The 15,081-nt window shown below is 42.9% G+C and overlaps 1 protein-coding gene across 1 annotated transcript in view; it reads left to right on the top strand.

Moving 5' to 3' along the window:
• The window catches only part of frem1a (Fras1 related extracellular matrix 1a), a 156,513-nt gene extending 141,726 nt beyond the window's left edge, over positions 1-14,787 (top strand). Inside the window, exon 34 of the mRNA XM_069921496.1 lies at positions 13,375-14,787. Within this exon, the coding sequence (XP_069777597.1) occupies positions 13,375-13,574 (200 nt within the window). The 3' untranslated portion in view covers positions 13,575-14,787. The remainder of the gene's footprint in view (positions 1-13,374) is intronic.
• Positions 14,788-15,081: the final 294 nt, after the last annotated feature.

Here is a 15,081-nt window from a genome sequence, read left to right as displayed (position 1 = left end):
TCCTCATGCTGGCTCGCGCCCTTTTTACACAGACGCCAGTTTGGTGCTGTGACTACTGTTAGGTCTGCTTTGTTCGAGAATGAGTGAGTCAGACACCAGACTGAGTCGAAATCAAGGTTCTTTATTACCGGATTGTAACACTTGCAACTAACAGTGTTAGTTGGAGAAGGCGCATTCTCCCGATATCAGCAAGTGGTGTTTTTTTTATACCTCAGGACACGCACTTAGTAAATTATCATACCATTACATTGTCCAATGAATAAGCTGTTGCTACCCTTCTCTGTTAGTCTGCTGCACATCATCTTGTTATTGCCACACTTATCTTGAGCGTACAAGGTCACACCTGCATCCTGTTACTCCTTAGTACTGGGTGACTCCTTCTCCGGTCCTAACTCATGATGTTTTTACCTTACAATCCCTCCTTTGTCCTCTTTAGAGGACAATCTTGCCCTGACTATGCTACCACCGCGTTACATTAGTTCGCCTATTATTGCTAAGCTCTATACGGGTTCTGTTCACGGGGTTTTTTGGCTGGTGGGCGAGGGCTCCCCCAAACCCTCTTTAGCGTATACCCCCCATCCGTTTCTCCGATCCCATTGCCCGTTTACAAGTTTCCTCCCCGTTTGCCCCCAAGCAAATAACTGGCTATCCCTTCTAAGCATTTGTAATTAGTCAAGATAAAAGTTAACATTTGTGCTACAATCTATTTTATATCTGTTCTACAATCTATTTTATAATCCCTCCTCCCTGTCGCATTCTCCATCAGACTCCGGATCGATCTCAGCATTTTTTGACGCCTCCTGTGATGTGAGATAGTCCCGTTCCATAGCTTGTAGAGCTTGATATTTTGGAGGCAGCTCATCGCGGTTGGCAAAGGCTCTCTCAATGGTCCTCGTGACCAGGGTTCGAATGCATGGAATACAACAACAGCCACAAGTGATAAAAATGGATACAGAAATGAACAATCCTAGGAAAAGTTATCCCAACATTGTGCCCCATTTCCCAAACACTCCATGTAACCAGGACAAAACAGGGTTAGAGACTCCAGATTGGGCTTTTAATTCCTTCGCCAATGCCTTAAGTTTTGTCAGCCCCTTAGTGAGTGACCCATCTGGCCCTGTGTTATTAGAGATAGAAGTGCAGCATAGATCTCCAAACATGGCACACACTCCGCCTTTTTCCGCCAGGACCATATCAATCGCTATCCTATTCTGAAGCGTCATAAGGGAAGTTTCTGACAGTTGTTGGTGTACTGCCTCAACAACGTCCCTGGTCAAATTTGTAAGGCGCTGGACATTATAGTGAATTAGGTTGATCCTATTTACGTTTTTATTTGCTGTGATGGGAAAGATTGCACTAGATATAGGAAAGTTTTCAAACCCAGCTGCAATCTCATCAGCTAGTTTAAATTCGTCCGGTATATTCCGGGCTTGGCCAATTGCATCAATCCACACCCCGTCAGGGTTCCTTCCTTCTGGCCCCAGGAGTCCAACACTCCTTCTTCTTCTCCTCATCCAACCCCCTGTGTGGTGTAGATCTAGGGCATCCTCATCCCCCTCCTGCCTTTCCATAATCAGGACTGGTGCATTAAGTATTACTAAAGCACACCAACCATTCCAGTTAGAGGGGAGCCAGTTATACAGCACTCTACCTCCGCAAAACCACCAAATATCTGCCCTATCCTGGGTCAATTGGGTAGCATTTCTGCTGCCCGTGAGATCAACATGAGTCCTGCACGAGTCACTGGGTAGCCAACCCATGTGGAAAGCGTGTGCCGCTGTGATGTTATTGGCGAAGCAAGTAACATTACTTATGCCCGTGGATCTAAAGATAGGGGGGGTCACATTGGCCGGAGCTATGGGAAACGCCTATTCCCATGTCAGACACCTATTCAGTGGGTTAGACTCTGACATTAGGTTCAAGGCGCAGTCCATAGTATCTGTCTCCTCAAAAATCGATCTGCTCATCCGTAACATTGGCCTTCTCCGGGCACAGATCCAGCAGTTTCCATACCTTGCCTGATCTGCATATTTACCCGTCTGTTCTATCCAGGAGTTTGTCTCATCTATACCTGTCTCAATTGCTATCTTCTCTCCCCTGGACAGCTTCTTACTATCAAATTTTTGCACTACCTCCTCTGTAGAAGTGGGTTTGGGTATGTCCTTTGTGTAGGTTTGTAAGTCAAACCTCACCACTCCCCAAGGGTCTTTTCCACTTACAGACACTCCAATCATTAGGTAGAGGATATCTCCGACTCCAGGTTCTCTCCCTGTGCCCCCCTCGCATGTCTTAGAGCTCCATCCCTTCATATTCCATGGGTTGTTCAGCCCCGCTTTTACTGCCAAAATCAGGGGATTTTTGCCTTTCATAGTATGGGTAACAGCACCACGTATCAGGGAGACCTTAGTGAAAAAATGATAAAGGGGTCTGCTGGACCCTTTGTTTAGGGGCTTTCTTATCCATCTAGTGTCGGGTCCTATCCACCACCAAACCTCACCCCAGGACGGACATACATGTAGGCCCCACTCCAGATATCCTCTCTGAAAGTTACACATGTAAACATCATATCCTCTCCAGGACGCCTCATTCCTACCACACGCTATTACACTGCATAGATCGAACTCGAAGGTGCTATCCTTGTCTTTATCTTCAGAATAACTTTGCCCCGCATGGATCCGAACTACTCTGTTGGCTTGTTTGTCAACCCATCAGCAGGAATGCCCATACGGCCCTCGGCATTGTCCACATGAGTCTCATCATATTTTCCAATACTCGCTACTTGTTGTTTTGCTTTGGAGCAAAAGGCAAAATGATGCCAATTATTATCCCCTGGTTTGTCAATTCTTACCGACCTATCTGTCACGGCGGTAACAGTGTATGGTCCAGTCCATCTAATTTCAGTCCAATGTACCTTCCCTGGTTTACGGATATACACCAGGTCTCCCTCCTTCACTGGAACTCCTTCAGTGTCCGGGTTCTCCTTATTTGCATTCGCCACCTGTTGTGAAACTAAAGCAACCATATTACCCAGCATCTGCATATAATGGTCCAGTTCCACTTCCCTTTCTTCCCAATTCTTTACCCAGGCTGGATCAGTCTTTGGACCGGGCATGGGTCGACCCGTTAGAATCTCGTGTGGTGACAGGAAGGTATCTTTGGCCTTCTCTTGTCGCATAGACATCAGTACCAATGGCAATGCCTTGACCCAATTCAACCTGGTCCCACCCAAAACCTTTCCTAATTTGGATTTTATCGTCCTGTTTGCCCTTTTTACTAGCCCCTGGCTCTCAGGCCTATAGACACTACTGAAACGGTGTTTGATCCCTAAGTATTCTTCAACCTGTCGGATCAGCTCATTCTTAAAGTGGGACCCATTATCAGAGCATATTCTGCTGGGGACTCCGTAGCGGGGTATCAACTCTCGCGTCAGCCAGCCTATTACACTATCCGCATCCTCCCTCTTCGTTGGGACAGCCTCCACCCACTGTGAGAACCTATCTACCGCCACTAAGAGATATTGGTATCCTTCCTTTGTCCTAAGGTCAGTACCCATATCTGTATAGTCAATATAGATCTCTTTCCATGGGGCTGTCGGTACTGGAAATCGTAAAAGCGGGTGGGGTAAGGTGATCCTTTGGTTATGCCCATTGCAGATAGTACATTCAGCTCTAAAGTTGTCAATGTGCTCGCGTAAGTGGGGATTCCACCAATGTTGTTTAAGCGTATTATAAGTTTTGGTGGCGCTAATGTGAGTCGGCCCAAGTGCTTCTTCAAATAATAGCGGAAGTAATTGGCGGGGGGAAACTATCGTACCTATTGGGGAGTGCCAGACATGTACTGTCCGATTGTCATAGATGATCTCCTGTCGTGTAGCACCGCGTTTCATCCATTCCTCTTTCTCACTTGGGCTAGCTTTTTCCTGTATTTCTATCAGGTGTTCAATATTTGGTGGGGGTTCCTCTTCCTCCTTCTCTTTTTGGTCACTCAACTTACTACTATTTACTCTTCTCTCCAATTCCTCTTTTTTGTCATGGGACCTCAGAATCATCCCCTGTATAGGTTCTTGATATCCAGTAACCTGTTTGGCTGCTCTGTCAGCCGCCGTGTTTCCTTTCCCTTCCTTTGTATTTTGTAGGGAATGGCCTGCCACCTTAATTAGGCTTAGAGCCCGGGGAAGCATGACTGCCCTGACAAGTCTCCGTAAAACCAGATCATGTCGGACGTTTTGTCCAGCTGCAGTCCGAAAGTCCCTTATTATCCAGCCTGGTGCTTCAATATGGACTGCACTCCAAGCATACGCAGAGTCAGTATAAATGTTAACCGATTTACCTTCGCTCAGCTCCAATCCTCTTATGAGCCCTATCACTTCTGCCAATTGTGCTGATGCCGGTTGGGGGATGATAGAGGACTCTACTAGATAGGGTGCATCATCCACCCATCCTACCACTGCATATCCCGCCACATTACCCTCTGAACTTTTATGGCAACTTCCGTCTGTAAATAACTCCCAATCCTCCTCCTCCATGGGTTCCTCAAATAGCTTCTCCCTCAGCTTGGAATCTATCTTGACTCTTGCTACACAGTCATGCATCTCCATAAATCCCGAGTTCAATCCTCTAGCCATGTTGGAATAGTTGTCCCTTGGCGACCTGAAGGTGATGTGAGGACCCTTAAGGGCCTCCTCCATCTTAATAGATCTGTTGGCCGAGAAGCTGAAGGCACTAGACATTAAAAGGGCTTAGACACTGTGGTCTGTATTAATAACCAGGGGATGACAGAGGACAATATGTGCGTTTTTTTTTGTATCGTTCTAGCTACTGCTGCGAGATATCGGAGACATGGGGCCTTTCCTCTTTCTACATTGTCTAGTCTGCAACTATAGTAACTCAATACCTTCCTTCGTCCTCTATCCTTCTGATACAGAACTGAGCTAACAATGCCCCCAGTTTCAGCCACGTCCAAGTGGAATTCTTTACTATAATCCGGATTAGCCAGGCTGATCATTTTCCCCAATTCCTGTTTAACCCGCAGGAAAACTGCCTCGTGTTCTACATTCCACCTGACTGGTTCCTTAAGCCTTCAGTGACCTATCTCCGTGACTATTTCCCTCAAACCCTGGGTCAAACTCACATATCCTGGGACATAAGTTCGACTGTATCCACAGAGGCCTAAAAATGATAACAGGTATGGCAACTAGTACTGTTGTCGGTTTTTGATAACCTAGTATCGTTTCCTGATGTGTCTCAGACATGGCCGTACCATTTTTACTGACGAGTCTTCCTAGGAAAGTTACCACCCTCCTTCCGATCTGACATTTCGACCTCTTTACTTTAAACCCTGCCTCACCTAGGCTCCTGAGTAAAACTGCTGTCCTCATTAGGCACCCATGTGCCATTCTTCCTGCTAATAGCAGGTCATCTACATACTTAATCATCGTAACATCTTCTGGGAGCTTCAATTTCACTAGGATTTCACTAAGGGCCTGATTGAACAGTCCTGGACTGTCCTTATAACCCTGAGGTAATCTAGTATATGTGTACCGATTCTCTTGGTAAGTGAAAGCGAACCAGTCTTGGCATTTCTCGGCTAATTTTAAGCAAAAGAATGCGTTTGCCAGATCAATGACAGTGTAGTATTCGTGATCTGGACTCAGAGCCCTAAGTGCAACGTATGGGTCTGGGACTGGTCTCCCGATGGTCTTGGTAGCAGAGTTAATTTCCCGGAGGTCGTGTACCATCCTCCAGTCTTTTCTACCTGGTTTGGGGACAGGCATGATGGGAGTGTTCCACATGCTGTCTGGTGCTGCCCTTAAAACCCCCGTCTCCATTAACCCTCCTATCGTTCCCCTAATACCCTTCTCCTGCTGGGCGACAAACGGTATTGTTTTTTTCCATATCGGTTTCTGCCTGGGGTTGGCTAATTCCAGAAATACCTCCCCTTTTATTCCTCCCACATCGTAAGGCCCCGTTGTCCATATCTGTGGGCTCAGATCAGAAAGATATTTGTCTGAGTCCCTGTGATCAATATTTTCTCCTTTTATGGATCGGTCTCTTTCTACTTTCTCATTTACTACCCGGTCCCATGCTTCAATATTCAGTCTGACAAATTTCCCTCCCTCCGAGGTGGAATATCCTGGGACTTCCGTCTGCCTGTATTCACACCCCATTGTCTCCTTCACCATCGGTCCCAATTGTCGGGCGTGGTGATCTTTGGCAATTCCCAAGGTTACATGCGGTACACTTTCTACTCCTAAGTGGAACCACTTCATTTGTTCTTCCGACAAGATAACCAAAGCAGCTATTCCCTCCTCTCCCACAAAGATAAATGGACAATGTATTATTTCTGTCTTCCCTTCTTTTAGAGAGTCTCACCTCTCCTCATACTCCAGGTCCGGGTGGATGGTATAGTTTAATGTTACATGCATGGGATCCAGTGGGTATTGGTACTCCCCATACTGGGGAATACTGGCCCTCCACTCAAAAAACTGTTTAATCAGACCTGGGCCTGGTTCGTCAAACAGTAGTCGACTCCAGAAAATAATAACCTCCACAGAGTCTTCTGAAGCATTGGTTGGGGTCATTAGTACAAACTGTCCTTCCCTCTGTATTGTGTCCCCTGGGCATGTTAACTGAAGGCCCTTCTCAGAACATTGTATGGTTATCCCCAGTTTAGTAAGAACGTCCCTCGCCAATAAATTAATGGGGCAGCTTGGCACAACTAGGACAGGTGCTCTGACCCTTTGTCGTCCAAATGTCATGTCGATGTTATCGGTATAGGGCTGTGTTTCCCTTATCCCGGAGAATCCTATTGTAGATAATGTTTTGCCCGAATATGTGCTCCCTGGGGGTTGTTTAATTACGGTCGTTACTGCTGCCCCTGTGTCAATCATAAATTCAATTTTTTCTCCATTCACCATCCCCCAAATTTTCGGTGGCTCCCAGGGAGGCGTGATTTTTGATTCTCCAGGGCCCCGTCAATAATCTAATTCAGCACCTTCCCAAATATCGTCGTCATACTGGGGTGCCTGTACTTGTTGATCACTCTGCCATCCCCCAATTTTCTGGGGCCGATCAATGTGTCCACCCCTACCCCTTGCTTGTCCTCTTAAATTTCCTCCTCTTTCTCCATTACCTCTAATAGAGGGTAATCCTATGCCCCTTCCTCTCCCAGCCTCTGGACAGTCCCGCTGGTAGTGTCCAGGATTGTGGCAGTGCCAGCATAGGGTATGTTCTCCTCTATACATGGTACTTAGTGGTCTTTCCCAACCATTCCTTTCTTGGGGTCCCAGATTTATCACTGGCCCCATGGCCTGTGGGACTATCTGTTGGGCCGCTAGTTTTATCCCTATTTGTTCTATGACTTTCATCAATTTATCGGTTGTCTTGTCCACTCCCTTCTGGGATGCACTTTCTGACTTAGACTGTTCTAATTGACGATGTCGTTTGAGTGCATGTGTCAGGTGTCTTTTCCACAAGTCCTCTGGCATTGTCTCTAACCCCACAATGTCCCTTAATTTTGCTTGAACTAGACCAGGTAGTCCGTTTATTGTCCCATTTTGAAAATGAGCATTTCCTAGGGGGCTATGGTCCGGTCTTTCTCCAGTCCCAGTTTCCCATAAGTCCCACGCTCGAGAGAGGTACTCATGCGCACCTTCCCCTTCTTTTAGTTGGAGGGTTACCAAGGTGTCCAGACTATAGGGTGTAGGGAATGCTTCTCTAAGTGCTTCCCAAAATCTATTTCGAAGTGGGTCAAATTCTATTTCATCACCCAATTTTCCACTTTTGAGTGTTCTCTCTATTTGCTTCAGGGCTCCTTCTGCCTTCATTTTTATCATGATAGTTCTGACATCTGCAAGTGCTAATTGTTCCTGACAGGTTTCTCGCTCGAAACAAGAAATCCATGGACCAGCCCCATTACTTAATGGAGGAAGTCTTTTCATTAGACTCTCTAAGTCCATTCGTGACCAGGGTACATACTTTTGATTTCCCCGCTCCGTGATCAGCAATGGGCATTGATATCTCAATTTTGGGGATTTCTGTTCCATCTTTACTCTTGGAATACATCTATTTTGTCCTCCCTGTTCAGACACTTCTTCGTCACTACTGTCACTGTCCCCGTCAGGTCCCGATGTCTCAGAGTCGGAGGTATATCGTTCACGCTTGTCTCTAAGATAATTTCTTCGGTCATTGTCTGGTGGTTTCACGTCTTTCTCTTTTGTCCTAACTATGTCCAGGCGGGCATGTCTACTCTTCTCCTTCCCGAGTTCTCTTGTGCTACTTCCCTCCCATGGTGGGCCGTATCTCGTTTCCTCATCTGCACTACACTTTTCGTCCTTTATTCCTATTACTGTTCCTCCAGCTTTGAGTTCTGCTGACAGTGTTGGAGTTATCTTTTCCATTTCTCTCAATACATCTACCATTAATTCTTTTTGTTCCTTACTGATCTGCCCCAGCACATTCACATCTTTGTTTAAGTTTTCAACGTTATCCTGAACCTTTTTCATGTTCCTTTTCTGTGTCTCTAAGTCTTCTTCTATTTTCTTGGATCCTGCGGGGGTCTCGATGTCTATTAATCCCCCTTTTATTTTAAGTAAAGGGGCCTGTATCTTGACTGACGTGTCCCCATTCCCGATGTTCCCGTCATGACCCAGTGTTTCAATATCTGGATATAAGGGATGTGACTCCTGGGTCCCATCTGGGGTGTCAGGGGTACCTTGTGACTCAACATATCCATAGGGCAGGGGTCTACAAGCTATTTCTACAGGGGCCATAATAGGTGGGTTATCAGGGAGACTAAATTCCTCGAATAGAGCTAGGACATCGCGGTAACGCATCTCCTCGTCTCTCATCTTTTTTTGTGCAGACTCTCGATTAAAGATTTTCCTTTCTATGTCTCGTTTTGTTTCTTCCAGCTTATCTAAGTCCCTACGCTTTAGAATTTTGTTTCCCTCACCCGTCAGGAACATCTCAGCGCTCCCGGGTAACCACCCCATCTTCCTCCAGCGATCTACACATTTTCGGAGAGTTCTTTGTTTCTCCAATGCCTCTTTACTGGTATTTCACTTCTCTAATTCCTGATTAATTTCCCTAATAACTTGGTCAAAGATCTTAGCAGGCAACTGTGTAGCCATTGCTGCGGGGTCACTTCCTAATGCCTCTCTTAATTTAGGTTCTTGTCCGTTTAGAGGATCTATGTTAACAAAAATCGCCTTTAAAAATGTCTCCTTACAGGCTGGATGACAAAAGTTTTTTAGTGAAACAGTCTCCAAGACTGGTCCTCCAGTGGACTTCAGACTGTCCTGTATACTCTGATTGCTCGTCTTCCACTCTGTTTTCCCAAAGAGGTCTGAAAGTTAGGTTACAACTAGGAAACCAAGTGTTTGGGCTATATTTTTGTCCAGTTTTGTCTATGAATTTACGTAACTTTATCTCCTTGGTGATGCTGGGAATATCTTCATTTAACTTGTCAAAAATATTTCGAATAAACCGTGTGTCTCTTAAGATTCTGTAAACTTTTTCATTGATATCTCCTACCTGATCCGGACACAGCTTTTGCAGTCTTTGGTCGTCGCCCTTGTTCACCAGGCAGGCATCTCTGAGTACTCTTTTTGTCGTCTCAAGGTCTCTAATGTCTGCTGTGGTATTCCACCATGGCGAATTTGGGAAATAAATTCTTAAGTTTTCAAGTGTACAGACATTATCATACCTACCGGACATTTATAAGCGAGTCTTATACAATGGAGATCAATAAGCCTGAACCTTTGTTTTCTTTCAAAGCCCAACCTTCACGTGGGAGATTTCTCCTCTTAATAACCGGTTTAGGGCAGAAAACTCAGGTCCCCAATTGTTCTTAGACCACCTTCTCACTCTATTGGACTTTGCAACGTCACAATAAAGACTTTTTAAACTCTAGTAGTTTGTCGGCGAAGCACTTATCAAATGTCACTAAAACACCTCAAGGACTTTTATAGTTTTGTCTGCAAACACTTACGTGTTACAATCCTGGCAGGTGACGACCTTCAATTATGATCGTCTAATTTGTCCGATCTCCAGTTCTTACTGACAATCATAAAGATTTTAAGAGAGAGAGCATTTTGTTAAAACAGGCTTCTCTGGACCTTTTTGTCAGCCGGCTGAGATGATTGTCAAGAAAAACAGAAACCGTCGTCTAGTGTCCACTCACCCATCACGTCGGGGTCACCAAATTGTTAGGTCTGCTTTGTTCGAGAATGAGTGAGTCAGACACCAGACTGAGTCGAAATCAAGGTTCTTTATTACCGGATTGTAACACTTGCAACTAACAGTGTTAGTTGGAGAAGGCGCATTCTCCCGATACCAGCAAGTGGTGTTTTTTTCTATACCTCAGGACACGCACTTAGTAAATGATCATACCATTACATTGTCCAATGAATAAGCTGTTGCTACCCTTCTCTGTTAGTCTGCTGCACATCATCTTGTTATTGCCACACTTATCTTGAGCGTACAAGGTCACACCTGCATCCTGTTACTCCTTAGTACTGGGTGACTCCTTCTCCGGTCCCAACTCATGATGTTTTTACATTACACTACCTCCACTGTCAGCTTAAAGGTGGAACTGAAATGACTCCCCCTCCCTCATTTTTGTGTCCGTACCTTTTACACAGAAATCATGGTGCCATAAAGGTGCAATATTCCCGCCTTGAAATGGCTGTATAAAAGGGGTTGTGACCAGGGATTACATCAACTCTGTAAAGTTCCTTGGGAATTTTGTACATTTCAGTAACTTCACCACTCATTCTTTACTCTGGAGCAGCCATTCTCAACCATTTTTTGTCTATTCACCCCTCCCCCAAAGTTTATGGGCCCCCTATCCTGTGAAGCAGTCAAGTTTTGGTTTCTTCCGTACTAACTATATAAAAATATATTTTGTTACGCGAGATGAAAAGGAAACAAGGATTTTACTTAAATGTGCTGTGTCCCTGAGGGACGATGGTGTAGGGGTCCCATTGAAAGTGGCTGCCCTAGAGCAATGGTCCTAATCTTTTTCACACCCACAGATCAGCTGAAGTATTCATTTACCTTCTGACACAAACAGACAAGCTACCAGTGGGAGTAGGGGACTGCAGAGTTTGAACTGCTGCCACACCACGGGGATTTTTGTTTTGTTTTGGTTGGAAAATATTTTGAGAATTTTTAAATTTTGATTTACAACCTTGTTTTACATGTCCTTGTTTTACTATATCAGTAATATTTGTCCATCACATTGCCATGGACCAACTATAACTAACTCATGAAAAACTAGCAGTCCAAGGACCACAGGTTGGAAAAAAGTACTCTGAAAATAAAGATCCAGTCTGCTTAATTTCTCATCATAAAGCAAACCCAACACTCAGAAATCAAACTGGTAAATCTTTGGTACAGTCCTTCTATTGCAAGTATATCTTTCTTTAGGTAGGGAGTGCACTTAGCAGAGAATCTCACCTGGTCCCTTAACACCAGCTCCATAGCCAAGAAAGCCCGGCAGTGCCTCTACTTCCTGCAAAGGCTGAGGAAAGTTCATGTCCCACTCTCCATCCTCACTACATTCTACAGAGGATGTATTGAGAGCAAACTGTGCATCTGGATCACTACCTGGTTTGGAAGCTATACCTCCTTGGACAGCAAGACCCTGCAGAGGATAGTGAACTCAGCGGAAAAGATCATTGGGGGCTCTTCCTGCCATGAGGGACATCTACAACACTCGATGCAGGTGAAAGGCGATAAATATTGAGAAAGGACTCCACACACCCCTTATGCCATCTGGTAGGAGATACCGTAACACTCAGGCCCTTATGTCCAGATTGGGCAAGTTATTTTTCCCTCAAGCCATCAGGCTCCTGAATTCTCAGAACATATAGGGATAGTGTACTGTGGAATTTTTCTGTATGTCTCAATATTTTAACATTTCAATGTCCTTAACTTATATTTATGTAAATATCCTCTGTGATCCTGGACAAACGCTATCTCGCTTTTACCATGCAACCACAATATGATCGATAAATAAAAGTGACTTGACGATTTAACTTGAGATCAGACCTAAACACAATAATCCAGATACAGTCGTCTCATGGGCTTTAATTGGAGCAGGACATCTTTGTTTCTGTAGCAATGTAACAATTGTGACAATGTGGAACATTTAAGTGAACTTAAAAAAAAAAATCCAAGAAATTGTTTTATTTCAGATGACCAGCTGAGTATTTCCAACATCTTCTGTTTTGGATATGGAACATTCAGTTTGCAAACTGCATATTCGTCTGAAATGTTAATTGTTTCTCTTTCCACAGATACTGCCTAATTTACTTTTCTAGCCTTTTCTATTTTCTGCTTTGATATCATGCTAGCTCAGTTTGGCTTATCCAACTCAAATTCTAGCCTTATTAGGCAGATTCCACCATGTTACTGTCAGCTCATTGCACAAAACTAGAAGCTCTATTAATAAACCATTTGGCTCACAGGATTCCCTTTCTACTGGACTTCCCTCTCCCACCTTTCTTCAACTGAAAACAAACTGCAGTCTCTCCCTTTCCCTATTCTGAAGAACAATGACACAAGGGACTGCATTCACTGGACACTGGATTTTTTTATATATATATATATAAATATATATATAAATATATAAATATAAATAAATATATATATATAAATATATAAATATATATATATATATATAAATATATATATATATATATATAAATATAAATATAAAAATATTTAAAAAAAAAAAAATATATATATAAAATCGAGCAGCTGAAGGAACGCTGCAGTTCAGCCAGAATCCGTGGAGTCACATGGCCAACATTTTGGGTGATGAGGACAGTGTGAGGACCCAAAATATTGACTGATTTTTCTTTCCATAGTTGCTGCCTGTCATGCTGAGTGTTTCCAGCATTTTCTGTTTTTGTTTTAGATTGCTAGCATCTGCAGGTTTTCCATTAACAGTTCAACGAATCAGGAAATTGTTATAGTACAGGAAGAGGTTATTTAACCCATTGACAGGATTTTTGCTTCTAGACTCAGCTCACATTAAAAATGACAAACTCGAATTGATACAACAAGATCTTGGATAACCGATACATGCCCAGTACATTCATGAAAGCACCAGAGTAGTTGAAGTTAATCTAACCTTGAATCAACAATTTCAATCAGAATTTTAATTTTATATTTATTCCTTTCAAATTTTTTTGAACTTGTTTTTTTAATTGATTGACAATCATTGTCAAATGCATCAAAATCCTCAAATCCATATATAATTGTAAATATTTTATTTTAGCTATTGTTTATGCATTTAATAGTAGTCATTATATTAGCATCTGTGCAACATATCCACTCACTGACTTGATTTTCTTCCAACTCCTAGGCCTTAGTGATAGGATCAGGCCAGGTAAATGGGACTGGGCTGGAGGAGAGCAAGTTTCATTCACAAATTGGAAGAGAGGTTCCCCTCCTTCATTGAGGAAGAAAGGCAAGAACTGTGTCCTGGTGAGGAGAAGAGGAAAGTGGCAGGTGAAAAACTGCAAGCGGGGCAAGCCACATTATTACATGTGCTCCATTCATTAATAAATTGATGGATAATCATGTTGACGTCAATAATGGACACTCTGTAATCCAATAGTATTTATTTACTAGATGTGAAATGCACTTAATGGAGCATGTATATTTGTAACCAGTGTTTACTGGTTACATCATGGATCTCTGAGGGGAAGTGTACACAATACAGATGTATAATTGTATTAGTCATTACCAATTGAAATGTGTTGTATTACGTACATCCCAGCAGTAATTACAGCTTGAAGATTTACTTGAGCAAAATTGTGATATTTAGCTGGGGATTATATTTGATGGCATTGAAACACCTTTTATTCTCACTTTGATAAGAGAAATGCAAATATCTAAATTGTAGAAGTATAAAGGACAATAACATTGCAGTGGGGATACATTTGAGTGTGACCAGTATTTAAGTAGCTCAATAACACTTAATATCCCACAGTCGTGCCTTACAGCTTGAATGTTAATGTTCTGACACGAGTCCATATTATCCAGTTAAGTATCTGGAACTATCCAGAGCTTGGTCACTGGGCTTGGTTGTCAGGCATAAGTGAGGCTTTGGAGGGAAGGCCAATGACCATAACTCATTGATATTCTGCTGCCATCAAAAGACTATCAAGGCCAGTGGTTTTTGCTCTTCCTTAAACAGCCAGAGAAATCCAATGGCTTTGTTTGTTTTTTTTTTCCCCCTCTTGCTTGCAAACATACTCAAATCTGGAAAGATTTATTGCTGAAGAAATGTAATCATTCTTATCATTTAATTTGTCAACTTTCCTGTCACTGGACATCAGAGAGTGATCTCATAATTACAGTCAGTCACATTCAAAGGTATGCATTTCACATACTTCTGGATCTGTTTTATGCATTTTCTTTTCAAAGGTGGTGAACTATGAGCTGTTTTGACAATGGGTTTTCCACCAATTCTTGATAGCACTGGGAGTAGATTGCAGGATCAGCCTTGGTATTTCAAAAGATGTTTTCTGAGGAAAAAAGCTTCCCATATTTGGCACCTGTGTGTGAATACAGACCCGTTCCCTCAAAAGCCAAGCCTGGTGTCAATCCTACTGCCCAATCATTATAAAGACATATTCAAGTGAACAAATTTTCAATGAAGGAATATATTAATTCTTTGACTTCAATGCAACAGTGATGTGTGAGTAATTTTCTACATTTTTGCATGCAGAATGGCATTAATCTATACCCTTATGCCAAAGCCTCTTCTATTGTTTGCTTTTTATCATTTCTGTTTTGTTTTATTTAAATAAAATTTTCAGAACAGAGTTTTTTTTAAACCCCGTGATAATGTCTTTTTGTTGTTGAGTTTGCTGATTAAAAATCAATTAAATCTGGGGCATTATTCCCTATTATTTATTGGAGTTCCTTGGTAGCTGATGACCTTTAATCATTGATTTGACCCAAAATCTGCTGAATGAAATCATCCTCATTCAATCTAATCTTTTTGCCTCGAATTTACCTCCCAGCTCAATTCCCATAAGGCACTATGGTCCACTAAATCAGC

This window comes from Narcine bancroftii, chromosome 1, assembly GCF_036971445.1.
Source record: "Narcine bancroftii isolate sNarBan1 chromosome 1, sNarBan1.hap1, whole genome shotgun sequence".
Classification (NCBI taxonomy): Eukaryota; Metazoa; Chordata; class Chondrichthyes; order Torpediniformes; family Narcinidae; genus Narcine; species Narcine bancroftii.
Note: the sequence above shows the minus strand (reverse complement) of the source record. Positions and strands in the feature narration are given on the sequence as shown.